Source organism: Vulpes vulpes, chromosome 3, assembly GCF_048418805.1.
Source record: "Vulpes vulpes isolate BD-2025 chromosome 3, VulVul3, whole genome shotgun sequence".
NCBI lineage: Eukaryota > Metazoa > Chordata > Mammalia > Carnivora > Canidae > Vulpes > Vulpes vulpes.
This window is the reverse complement of record NC_132782.1, coordinates 94,008,943-94,022,260: the sequence shown is the minus strand read 5'-3', so window position 1 is coordinate 94,022,260 and position 13,318 is coordinate 94,008,943. Positions and strand designations below refer to the sequence as shown.

The window sequence follows — 13,318 nt, the reverse complement described above, 5'->3', positions numbered from 1 at the left end:
GGTAGAATTAATCAGCGTGCCCAAGCTATGGCTCAGTTGTCACGTACATGCCCAGGGCCTCAGAATTCTGGGTGCAGCTCCTCTTGTTGGTGGGGTAGAGGCTACTGAGACACCCCTCACCCATCTCTGCTTCCCCCAGCAACCGACCCAACCTATAGAATTTCCCTCATTGGTCATTGGCCGGAGCTGGTCACATGCTCCTTCGTGACCAATCACAGGCTAGGGAATGGCGTGGCCGTGATTGGCCTCGACCAATGAGGATTCACCCTGGAGCTGGAGACAGAAGCTTACCTGCTCTGAGCTTTGGGTACCTGACCCCAGCCTCCTAGATGCTGGGTGCGTGTCCAGCTCTGTTTGCTACCATATTGCAGACACCAGCTGTGGCTCAAGACTGGATGGGACCAATTTTTTTTTTTAATTTAAGTATAATTAACATACAATATTAGTGTCAGGTGTACAACAGAGAGATTTGACATTTGTACACATTTCAAAATGATCACCGCGATAAGTCTAGTTACCAAACTGTCACCATACAGCGTGAATAGGATATTAGTAGCCGTATTCCCCATGCTGTGCGCTCAATGGATGCGATCAGTTCTGAGAAGACATCTTAGACGTTTGCTGTGGGGTTTGGAGGATGGCGTTAATCATGGCTCTGGATGATTTCGTTTTGGCCTGAGCATTGAAGGGTGTATAAGAGTTTTCTAGATAGGGAAGGAAGGGTAGGCTGCGTGGAACCACATAAGCGAAGACTTGGAGATACGAAGATTCGTGGCATCTGAGGATTATGGGGTTGTGGTGGTGTGTGCAGCGTCATGAATGCCACAGCCTAATGATTGATCCTAATGGTTACCATTTTTTGCATGCCTGAAATGTGCTGGGCTCAGAATGTATCACTGTCGGTTGTGAAAGCCCTGCACGCAGAATGGTGCTGGCCTCTCCGTTTTAGTGACAAGGAAACTGAGGCATGAAGAGATAGACTGACTTGCCCAGGGTTGCTGGAATTGGCAGAGCTGGGGTTGGAAGCTAGGATTTAAACTCCAGAGTTTGTGTTGTTTCTCCTGCCTTGGATCTTTCCCTCGGAGGTGTCCTCTCAAATACCTGGCCTCTTTGTTGAAAAACAAGCCACAAGTAGTTCCTGGGAAGCTCTGATTTCTCTTATGTTTCTTAGCAAAACATTTCCCAATCCACTTCTTCTCTTCAGGATGTATGATTCCTTTGGAGAACTAGGTCCAGCTGTTGTATCCTGCTTACTCATATTTAGAAAGAAAAGAAGGCTGTAAGTGCCTTGTTTTCCTGCCTTCATTTCCTCCCACAACCCCCTTCCCAACCTCAGCTTCCCTGGGAAGCTCCAGCTGCCTTCCAGTCTCTACAGCAACTGTTGCGGTTTTGTGCAAAACCTGCCCTCGGCTCACTTCACACCAGACCATTTCTCTAAATGCACATCCAGCCTTCGAGCAGAAGCAGAGCTGCAGAGGGACGGACCTTGCTGGGAGAAGAGCCCTGGGCGTAGGATTCAGGTTGCTCCCGTGACATCAGAATTGATCTTGAACACAGATTTTATTTCATTTTTTAAAGTTTTCTTTTTAATACGAGTAATACTTCCATGTAGTAAAAAATTCAAATGGTATGAAAGGACTTGGGATGGTAAATATGTTTCTGTTGTGATCCCAGCCTCCAGTTCTTTATCCCAGGGGCTGACTCCTGCTCCCATCTCCTTCCAGGAGGGGAAGGAAGGCCAGGCTAGTGCCAGCAGAGGTGTGGGAGGCATGTGTGTCCTCCCCAGAGAGTGTATGCATGTGCATGGAAACATGTGTGTTCATTCCTCGCTGTGTCACTTTTCTCTCACTATATAACACAATCACCACAAATGTAGCTGCTTTAAACAGCATGCATTTTATTGAGCTACCGTTTCTAGGGACCAGAAGTCTGAATGTGGCTTACCTGGGGCCTTAGCTTAGGCTCTCCCACAGGCACAGTCAAGAACTCGGCTGTGGCTGTGGTCTCATTTGAGGCTCGACCAGGAAAAGATCACTCCTGAGTGCCAGCTGTGATGTTGGCAGCATTGTTTCTTATGGGCTGCTGGACTGTGGGCCACAGCTTCTCGTTGGCCGTGGGTGGGAGGCTGCCCTCAGTTCCTTCCCTATTGACTTCTCAAAACCAGCAGAGGATAAAGCATCCTCTAGCCAGTGGGAATTACAGCCTTATCTGATAAAACCCCATTCATGTGGTCCCTACCTACCCATCACTTTTGCTTCATTCTATTGATAGGAACAGGTCACAAGCCCTACCCACACTCAAGAAGAGGGGTTTACGCAGGGGCATGATGCAAGGTGGGATCACGTGGCCATCCTAGAGTCTGTCTCTTTTTTTTTTTTTTTAGCATAAAAGGTGGCAAACAACACTAATTTTCATTTACCCTTTTCACTGGATAACAGGTCTTAGAAGTCCCTTTCCAGCAGTTGGAGCAGGGCTGAGATTCTAGACTAGAACTCAGGTTTGAGTATGAAGGTTCCAGAGAGCCCATGGAGGAGAGAGAGGAACTTGGTGACCTTTCTGTGCTGTAGAAGGGTCACTGTCATGCTTCCTGCATGCTGGGCCCTGTCCTCCATGCTTACCTTTATTAACCCTCACAACAACCCTAGGAGGTGAGGTACAGGCTTTTATTATCAGCATTTAGCTGAAGAAGGATATTGAGGTCTAGAGAGGTTACATCACTTGCCTAGGGTCACACAGCTAGAAGATGGCAGTAGGGACTCTTACCCTCATTTTACAGATGAGAACACTGAAACTCAGCTTGTCCCAGTAATGTTGCACAGGTAATCAGGGAGCTGGTGGAGGGGGGGCAAGCCAAGGGCCAGTTCCCTGACTCATCTCGCTTGACTCTGGTCGCAGTTGGAGAGGTGGCAAACAAAGCCCCGAATTGGAGGAATAGCCAAATGTCCAGGCTGGTGGCTCTCAAACACTGTGGGGCCAGCGGAGGAGACAGCAGCCCTGGTGGCAGCTGGTACTTCCTTTCCCCCAATCTGGTGCACTAATGTGTCCCTTTCCTCTCCCAGTTTAAAGTCTATAATGTGACCTACATGGGGCCCACCCTCCGCTTGGCAGCCAGCACCCTCAAGTCTGGAGCTTCCTACAGCGCACGTGTGAGGGCCTGGGCTCAGACCTACAACAGCACCTGGAGTGATTGGAGCCCCAGCACCACGTGGCTTAACTGTGAGTATCCACAGGGGGCTGTGAGTCGGTAGGACACGGGCTCCTCACTTTTATCCTGTGGCCAGACACCTCCACTGGCTGAGCATCCGTGTTTTGCATTCCCATAGCAGAGAGTGGCTCTAACTGTGGGTTAATGGGATTACTGACTGATCTGATGTACTGGTCAGGGCAGGTAGGGCAGGCTGCGGTAACAAATGAGCCCGCAAGTTCTGTGACTCTTCACTGTAGGAATGTATTTCTTGGTCATGTAACCGTCCAGCGTGAACTTAGCTGGTTTTGCAGGGATGGGGGAGGGGGGCTCCTCCCTGTGGTTCCATCATTCCCTTAGGGACAAAGATTCCTAACCTTTTCATATCATGGACTCCTTTGGCTGTGAACCCCAGAATACTATTTTTAAATGTAAAATATAAAATACATAGGATGATGAGGGAAACTAATTTTATTGAGATGAGGTTATAAAAGTATTTCAAAATATATTTGTTATCTAGGAATATGGGCTTCTTTATTAACACTGTAAAAACAAGATCTCATGGTGCTTCTCATAGATTCTGTAATTTCAAAGTAGATGAATGTAAATGCTATTTTGTTGGTTTCTGTTGGTGCCCAGTGGCACACATAGCTGCAAGGGATTCTAGGACATATAGTCCCTCACTCTGTAGCTACATCCCCCAGCTGCTCTTTGCAACACTCTTACTCCTGCTTTTTTGCACGAGAAACATTGAATTATGTTATATAAAATGAAGTCTTACAAGGGGACCTTCCCTAGTTTATGCAGCAGCTCAGCGATGTCACCTCAGAGACTTGTCTTCTTTCCTCTGCCCTCCTAACCATGGTAGCACTTTATCCTTTGACTTGTTACCCCAATGCCCCAAGTTGACTGCTGGAGGCACCCTCATGCCTTTCAGAAATGAAAGGCTGCCACAAGCAAGTGCACCTTGTGCATTTCTTTCTTTTATCAGGAAGCAAAAATCTTACCAGAAGCTTCCCTAGCAGACTTCCCCTTGCAATCCCATTGGCTGGGACTGTCATAGAGCCTCTCCCAGCTGGAAACTCAGATGTATTCTGGAAAGGAGAAAAGGAGGGGCATCTGGGTGGCTCAGTGGTTGAGTGTCTGCCTTCAGCTCAGGTCGTGATCCTAGGGTCCTAGAATTGAGTCCCGCATCAGGATGCCTGCGGGGAGCTTACTTCTCCCTCTGCCTATGTCCCTGCCTCTCATTCTCTATCATGAATAAATGGAAAATCTTTAAAAAAAGAGAAAAAAAAGAAGAGGATAATCATGATTGGCCCAAACCTCAGGGTGGGCACACTGATCCCTGGTAAGGAAGGGGGAGGTAGCTGTAGGGGAAGGGACTGCCTCAGGCATCATCTACACCATGGAAGAGGAGTAAGAGCTGTTGTCAACATTACTGAGAGAAGGGGTCTTCAAAGGGCGGGGCACAGTGGCTGTTGGTGGGTACCGCAACCAAACCCTGCCCCGCCATGTCCCTCTGGGTGTTGCTCATTTGCCTTGTGGATGTCTCTTGACCCATCTGTCTTACACTGTGGGCTGCAAGCTCCATAGGTGGGATCTACTCTGAGTCTAGATCTCTGGTGCCCCACAGAGCACCAGGCACACAGTAAGCGCTGGGCAGAGTTTTGGCACATTGATTTGATTCTACCATTGACCCAGGGAAGGGAAGAGAAAGGGAGAGAATGGCTTGTGTGGAACATACACAAGGGACTGGACACTTCGTTATTTCCACATATATGTATTGAGCCCTGACTGCCTGCCTGGCTCAGGGCTAGACCCTGAGGTATCAGCGGTGAACAAAACAGACAAAAGCCCCTGATCTTCTGGGATTGACATTCTCCGGGGGATACAGAAAAGAAACAAGCAGACAGAAAAATAAATCTGATAGATCTCCATCCAGTTGACAGCCAGTCTGGGGAGAAGAAGCAGAGTGAGGCATGGAGGGTTAGGAGGGTGGCAGCAAGAGAGAGGGCACGAGGGAACTTTCTGGAGCAGGTGACAGTGAATGAGAAGGAGCCAGGTGTGCACGGTCGGCAACAGTATAAGCTTCTGGATGTGCAGACACCATTCTGAGTGCTCCGTGTGTTACGTCGTGTAATCCCCACAACAACCCTATAACATGGGGGTACATTAACCCCCGGGTACAGACGAGGAAGTCGAGGTGCAGAGAAGCTGGGTCGCCAGCAAGGATATGACATGGTCAGGCCCCAAACTCAGGGAGTCCAGCTCCAGAGTCACCACTCTTGACCTCTGGGCATCAGGAAAGAGAGCAGCAGGTTCAAGATCCCAGGGTGGCACCGAGCTTTGGAGGAGCAGGGGACCGCGAGGAGGCCGTGTGACAAGGGCTCTCAGTAGGAGGGGATGAGGCGGAAGGGCTCGGTGGCGGCCAGCTCACGCAGGGTCTCGGACGACCCTTCCTCAAGGCCTCGGTCTCTGGCTCCGGGAAGCAGAGGGCAGGTGGTACCCGGCACGCTGTAGGCTCACGGCTTCCCTCCCATTCCAGACTACGAGCCCTGGGAGCAGCACCTGCCACTTGGCGTCAGCATCTCCTGCCTCGTCATCCTGGCCATCTGCCTGTCCTGCTACTTCAGTATCATCAAGTGAGTCCTGGGCTTCACCACAGGATGCCACCGAGCCGGCTGCCCCGGGGCGTGCAGTGGCGGGGAGTCTCCCTCTGACCTGCCAGCTTTCCGTCCCTGCGTGCAACAAGAAGTATTTATTGCGCAGCTACTATGCGCAGGGCACTGAGGCGACAGCTGAGAGCAAGGCGGACGAGGACCCTGTGCTCCTTGGGGGGAGAGGGAAGACGCCAGGTCAGCCAGTAACCACAGCTGGTTTCCACAGGGATCCATGCGCTGAAGGGAACCTCCCAGGGCAAAGGGAGGAAATGTTCGGGGTGCTGCATTGGGGAGGGGAGGCCAGGCAGGCCCGTCTGAGCTGGACGGGGGAGAGTGAGCTGGGCCAGAAGGGAGATGGGTCACCCTGGGGACCCAGGTGTGGTCCATACACTCGAGGCACGTGGCAGTAGACAGGAATTCTAGACAGCAGCCCTGACGGAGTCTGGAAATCTGGGTTCAGATCATGGCCTTGGAGCTCAGTGACTTTGTGGCCGATGAGAGGCTGACCCTCTGTCCATCTCAGGTCCCTCCTTTGCAGGTTGAAGGAGCATATTTCAGGAGCCCGAGAGTCCTGGATCCCAGTGGGCAGGGAGGGTAGAAGTAGCCTTGTTTCCAACGAGCTCAGGCGCTTGGAATCGGGCTGTGTCTCAGCCTCAGTCCTCCCATCTCTGAAATGGGTCTGGCGAGGCCGGATGCACCCTGGCTGGGCGTTGACTGAGGCACGGTGTCCTGCACTTTGGTGGCCACGCGGGCTCCCCTCTTCGTGTCTTGTCATGATGGCTCTGCGGGACCCCGGGCTGGCCTCCCCTTCTCTGAGCCTCCGTTTGCCCCCTCGCCTGCCCCTCCCTCTCCCAGGCGTCTCTGTGGCTCCTGCTCCACCTTCAGTTGCCGCTCAGAAGTCACCTCCTCAGAGAGACTTTCTGGGGTCACACTCTCCATTCTTCTCTATGCCCTGTCTTTCTTTTATTCGTGACACTTAAGTGGCTCTGGCTGGTGTTTGTTTCTTCTAGAAGGTCAGTTCTGCAAGGGCAAGGACTTTTGTCTGTCTTGTTCACTGTTCTGTTCCTGACGCCTGACCCAGTGGAGTGGGCGGAGGCCAGTCAGAGGTGATCTGAGAACCCCCCGTCCCAGCGCTGACACTCTGGGGCTCCAGACAGACCCAGGTGGAGAGAGGGACTGTTTTACTCTGGGTATCCTCCGAGACATGGGGAAACCCACAATTCTCTCTCTGCCACTTGGGCTTGCCCTCATTCCCTAGGACTTGTTCCCACCAAGGACAGAGGTGGCCATGTCAGGAACCCCATCCTGGGTAGCAGGATGCTGGAGCACGAACCTGGCTGTTCTGCCCACAGCCCAGCTGTCCTGTCCCTTCTGGGCCTCGGTCTCTTCCTCTGTAGAATGAGGTTAGGGCAAGACGTCTAAGAACCATTCAGTGTGGTCTCTGACATCAACCTGGCCATGGTGTCCAATGCCTCTTCCTTTTCTTTTTCAGGATTAAGAAAGGATGGTGGGATCAGATTCCCAACCCAGCCCACAGCCCCCTCGTGGCCATAGTCATTCAGGACTCACAGGTAAGAGTGTGGGCTGGTGAGGATGCTCTGGACTACGTGCTTCATGAGATAGATCTCAAAGCAGCTCGGATGTTAAGGATCTCCGTTGGCTTTTAAAACTGCACATGTGAAGTCAGGAAGGTTCCAGGGTTTCAGCAGCTTTGTGTGGTCATTAGGAGCCCAAAGGCCTTTGCTTCCTGCCCCTTGGCTCCCGTGGCTACTCTTTCAGCCAGGATGGGCTCCTCTGAGTTGCTAGCTTGGTTTCTTACCTCCCTTGGGAGGAGGTGACCTCATGGGTCACCTCCACATCATCTGGAGAGATGCCTGTACCAGGGCAGGAAGTCAAAAGGTGAGGGCAAGGGGCACGGGCTTCCTGTGTCTTCCCCTTATGAGCAGAAAACTGCCCTCAGTGCACCAGCAGGTCTCTCCTCAGTTCTCACTGGTCTGAATTGTAACACATGCCTGTTCCTAAAGCATTCGCTGGTAAGGGAGTGGGAATACCTTGAGACCAGCCAGGTGGCCCCCTCAAGCTAGGGGTGGGTCAGTTTCTCCAACATGATGGCCATGTGGGATTTCCCTGGGTCATAGCAGGATTTTCGGGTGGGTGGGGGGCGGGGAGGGGAGGATACTGGCCTCTGTATTCTCAGGTCTCTGGAGTGGCTCTGGAGTCCAGAGGTGCTGGCTTTGAACCCCAGCTCTGCCACTTACAGTGTGGACTTGGGCATGTTGCTTAGCTCCTCTGAGTCTCAGTTTCCTCATGTGGGTTGTAGTAGTGCTTACCTACCTGATGTTGGAATTCATCTAGATGGTTACATATAAAATATAGATTACAGGGTCCTGCACACAGTAAATGCTATCTGTATCAGTTAGCTTTGCTGTGTAACAAAACAGCCCACAATTTAGAGAGTCCAAACAACCACCACTGATTGAGCACTTGCTTCTGCAGGGGGGCAGTTTGGGCTCCATGCAGAGGTATAGGGTAGAGAGATCTGGGCTGGGCCTCTTCCCAGTGGCCTCACTCACAGATCCAGAAGCTGGCTGACTCTCACCTGGAGCATGGAGGTGACTAAGCTGTGTCTGTCATCCTTGAGCGGGCTGGCCCACGGTCACTTCCATGGCATTCTCTTGGTCAAAGGGAGTCACACAGGGAGGCCAGATTCAAGAGATAGGAGGGACTTCAGAGTACTGTGGCCATTTTTACCTTCAGCCCCAGGAACTTAGTACTAGGGCAGTCTCATTGATTCCCAGGATGCCAAGGCCCAGAGAGCTGAAGTGACCAAGTCAGACCTCCACCCGGTGTGATGTGAAGCCTTAACGCCTTTTTGTAGCAAACCCTCACTGAACATTGCTGTGTCCCAGGCTGGGCTGCAAGGCCTCTCCACCCTGTTTCATTGGCTGTCTCTGTATTTTAGGTGTCACTCTGGGGGAGGCGGTCCCGAGGCCAGGAACCAGCCAAGTGCCCGTATGTATATGAACCTAGGTCACTGCCTACATGGATTTGGAAGGGGTTGGAATTGGGGCAGTGGGCCCATCCTAAGAGTGGGATCACACCTCACCTCCACGTCTGCCTTTTCCTCCTTAGCATTCAGCACTTGTTCTGTGACATTGAGCTTTGAGGGGTGGCAGGAGGAACAGTGGGCTGGGTAGGTTGGGCATGATGGCTGAGCCTCCTGAGTTTCATGGCGGGGGCAGGGGGATTAGGGTTGGAAGTGCATTGTCTGTCCTGAGCAAAGCTGATAGAGACTATAACCTGGGCAACTATGCCAGGGGTTCAAGTGTTGGCATAATTACAGACTGGTTGGCCAAGAGCTGCCATCTTGAATCCTTGAGTATCTGATCATCGCCTGGCCTGTTAGCACCTCCATCACCTCTAGCTCCTGTGTCAGGGATGATATTTAAAATACTTATCAAGGGTTGATAGGTGGCCCAGCAGGGGGCTCCAGGACACTGCCTCAGCCTAGTACTCCACCACCGCAGTCATTACTTCTGCTGTCGTATTGATAAATATTCTAAATTGAAAACTATTTTAAATATTATCATCCCCGACAGAGACTTTTCTTTATTCAATAGACTGGGTTTGTATGGGGTGGCAGGTTATGTGCGGTCTCCAGAAATCCCAGAATAAAACACAGGCCCTGCCCTCAAGCACTTCCCAGTGTAGTAGTGAAGATAGGCTGATAGATTATTGATTATAAAGTAAGAGTCAAGATTATTGATTATAAAGTCTGCAGTAGATAGACATCAGTCCAGGCTGACCTCAAGCCCAGCTTTGAGGGATGAATAGGAATTTTTCAAGCGCAGACACTGAATCCTGACTGAACTTCTCGCTGCTTCTGCAGACACTGGAAGACTTGTCTTACCAAGCTCCTGCCTTGTCTACTGGAGCATGGCCTGGGCAGGGAGGAGGAGTCCTCCAAGACTGCCAAAAATGGGCCTCTCCAAGGTCCTGGAAAATCAGCGTGGTGCCCTGTGGAGGTCAGCAAGACGATCCTCTGGCCGGAGAGCATCAGCGTGGTGCAATGTGTGGAGCTCTCTGAGGCCCCGGTGGACAATGAAGAGGAGGAGGAGGTGGAGGAAGATAAAAGGAGCCTCTGCCCATCACTGGAGGGCAGTGGGGGCAGCTTCCAGGAGGGCAGAGAGGGCATCGTGGCCCGGCTGACAGAAAGCCTCTTCCTGGACCTTCTCGGGGGTGAGAATGGGGGCTTTTGCCCGCAGGGCCTGGAGGAGTCATGCCTTCCGCCCCCTTCAGGGAGTGTGGGCGCTCAGATGCCCTGGGCTCAGTTCCCGAGGGCCGGGCCCCGGGCGGCGGCGCCCGAGGGCCCGGAGCAGCCTTGCTGCCCCGAGTCCGCTCTTCAGGCCTCCCCGACCCAGAGCGCAGGCAGCTCGGCTTTCCCAGAGCTGCCCCCTGTCGTCACAGACAACCCCGCGTACCGCAGCTTCGGCAGCTTTCTGGGCCAGTCCTCCGATCCCGGGGACGGTGACTCCGACCCAGAGCTGGCCGATCGCCCCGGGGAAGCGGACCCCGGCATCTCCTCTGCCCCCCAGCCCCCGGAGCCACCTGCCGCCCTCCAGCCTGAGCCAGAAAGCTGGGAGCAGATCCTGCGCCAGAGTGTCCTCCAGCACCGGGCAGCCCCGGCCCCCAGCCCGGGCCCCGGCAGCGGCTACCGGGAGTTCACATGTGCTGTGAAGCAGGGCAGCGCCCCCGACGCCGGGGGGCCGGGCTTCGGCCCTTCTGGGGAAGCGGGGTACAAGGCCTTCTGCAGTCTGCTCCCTGGTGGTGCCACCTGCCCGGGGACATCTGGGGGTGAGGCCGGCAGTGGGGAGGGGGGCTACAAGCCCTTCCAGAGCCTCACTCCTGGCTGCCCTGGGGCCCCCACCCCAGTCCCTGTCCCCCTGTTCACCTTCGGACTGGACACGGAGCCACCTGGCAGCCCTCAGGACTCGCTCGGCGCAGGCAGCTCCCCAGAGCACCTGGGTGTGGAGCCGGCAGGGAAGGAGGAGGACAGCCGCAAGACCCTGCTGGCCCCGGAGCAGGCCACAGACCCCCTCAGGGACGACCTGGCCAGTAGCATCGTCTACTCAGCCCTCACCTGTCACTTGTGTGGCCACCTGAAGCAGTGGCACGACCAGGAGGAGCGTGGCAAGGCCCACATAGTGCCCAGCCCCTGCTGTGGCTGCTGCTGTGGAGACAGGTCCTCACTCCTGCTGAGCCCCCTGAGGGCCCCGAACGTCCTGCCAGGTGGGGTTCTGCTGGAGGCCAGCCTCTCTCCGGCCTCCCTGGTACCCTCGGGGGTCTCAAAGGAGGGCAAATCCTCTCCGTTCTCCCAGCCTGCCTCCAGCAGTGCTCAGAGCTCAAGCCAGACCCCCAAAAAGCTGGCCGTGCTTTCCACAGAGCCCACATGCATGAGCGCTTCTTAGATGCATCCTCTGGTTGCTGATGTCTGCAGGTGAGGGCTGGGCCTTAGCCATGCCTGTGATACGCCTCCCCCTGGAAGGGGGCCAGGCTTCCAGATTTACAAAAGACTTGGAAAACCCTGGCATGAAGTTGTGAGGCGGTCTGACATGGGGGTGCAGAGACTGGACCTCCCCCTGCATCTCCCTGCCTTGGCCCGGGACTGTCACCTCCCATGGGAGTGGATGGCCTGGGGCAGAGGCACCTTCAGGGATGAGGAGCTCCTTGGGCACCTCGGCTTGGCCACATCATCGGCCCACAGCTTGTCCAGTGTGCTGTCCCTGTCATGGCCCCCAGGCGTGCTTTGTCCATCTAATCGCCGGGTGACTTGTGTCTTGCCCAGTTCTGGGATGCGCTCCTGCTATCTCATGGATTGGGCACTGAGCCTAGAAACCAAGCAAGCCAACAGGTGCATGCCTTGGGAAATTGAAGTCCAGGAAGGGTGGTAATTTGCCCAGAGGTGCCCATCCATTCAACAGACCTTCCTTAGGTTGACACTGGGGGCAGACCTGGGCCTTGGCGGGGCAGCTTTGTCATGTGCTGGTATCAAACACAAAAGTACCCAGAAGATTGTGATCACCAAGCCATGACGAGTTGCTGGCGGCTTCCTCACACCCTAAGACTGGGGGCTCCTGTGAAGCACGGGATCCCCAGAATAAACACAGCCAGCTACCTTGGGGCCACTCTGCACCCCGTGGATGCTTGCCCGCAGCCACGGAGAGGCGGGACGCAGAGAGTGGTTCCTGTCCAGCGACCCGGCCGAGCTGGGCGTTCTGGGCGGTCCACACCGGGCACACTTAGCCTGCACATTGACCTACCCCTCAGGTTGAGTAATGTTTGTTTGTGTCTCAAAGATTATTTTATCACCTGGTATTTGTCTAAGCTGAGGAGGGTGGAACAAGAGGGTGTGGAGTTTTATATAAATAAAGGCTGTTTATCTCCTACCCCTTCCTCCCCCACATTTATTAAACAGACACACTGCCAGACCTGGTTGTGAGCCCTTTATCTCTGTTCATTCATTGAATCTTGCCGTCCAGAAGAAGGTTAAATAACCTTCTCCTATTTGGGCCTCCTCCCCTCCTCCCCCGGAGAGATGGATTCAAGTGCAGGTAGCTGCTTTAGGGGGTGATTCCAGGACACCTTGCTTGGGAGTCAAGCAAGGTCAGGAGGCGGTAAAGGGCGTGTTACCCAACAGGGCTAGCCTGGGCAGCTGACCTTCACCCCACCCGGAGCCTTGGATGGCCTTGCACGGCGCAGGCCTGAAGGTATCCCTGCAGAGGTAGGGAGCTGGGGCGTTTGTCCACCGGCTGCTGTCTGGTCCAGGACTGCCTCCAGAGGCATCAATTCTCCAGCACTTCAGCTGCTCCAGGAAATAAGTCACTAGGCTGAGAGTTAATATCTGGGCAGTCTTTGGCGCATCAAGGAGACGCGGACGGAGTACTGCCCGCAAGTGCTACACTTGGCCAAGGTCACACAGCGAGTTAGGGCGGGCCCATCTGTAGCTGAACCCAGGCAGCGTCCCCATTAGCTAGGGTGCCTGGACAAGTGATCCATGCTCGACGTCCAGGCAGACGGTATGAGGATGCAGGCAGGAGATTTAAGCTCTGGGATAGTTCTGGTCTCTGCGTAGCTACCCTGATGGCCACACGTGGAAAGTAAGGGGCTTAGAGGTTCAAGGTTCCTTTCTGTTCGGGTGTTCTACACAATGCCCAAGCCGACCTCTCACCCCACGATTTCAGATGGGAGAACTTAGCGTGAGAGAGGAAAAGGGACTTGTCCGAGGTCAGGCTGTGAATGACAGCCTGAACTTTTTGCCTTTAGGAGCTCCTTATGAAAAGGCATATGTAAAAATTTGGAATCAAAAGAACTACTTTTCTTTTGGCCAAGCAATATGCTAAGTGCTGTATATCTGCTACGTCACAGCTCTAGTAGGCAGGTTCGATTCTCCCAATTTTATAGATAAGGAAGCAGG

The 13,318-nt window shown here is 53.8% G+C and overlaps 1 protein-coding gene across 11 annotated transcripts in view; it reads left to right on the top strand.

Annotated features, from left to right (window-relative positions):
- IL4R (interleukin 4 receptor) overlaps positions 1-12,332 on the top strand; it is a 38,431-nt gene extending 26,099 nt beyond the window's left edge. For all 11 annotated transcript variants that reach the window (XM_072753616.1, XM_072753622.1, XM_072753625.1 and 8 more), the window contains 5 exons: positions 3,060-3,216; positions 5,730-5,826; positions 7,337-7,415; positions 8,807-8,856; positions 9,734-12,332. In XM_072753616.1, coding sequence (XP_072609717.1) covers positions 3,060-3,216; positions 5,730-5,826; positions 7,337-7,415; positions 8,807-8,856; positions 9,734-11,312 — 1,962 coding nt within the window. In that variant the 3' untranslated portion in view covers positions 11,313-12,332. The remainder of the gene's footprint in view (positions 1-3,059; positions 3,217-5,729; positions 5,827-7,336; positions 7,416-8,806; positions 8,857-9,733) is intronic.
- Positions 12,333-13,318: the final 986 nt, after the last annotated feature.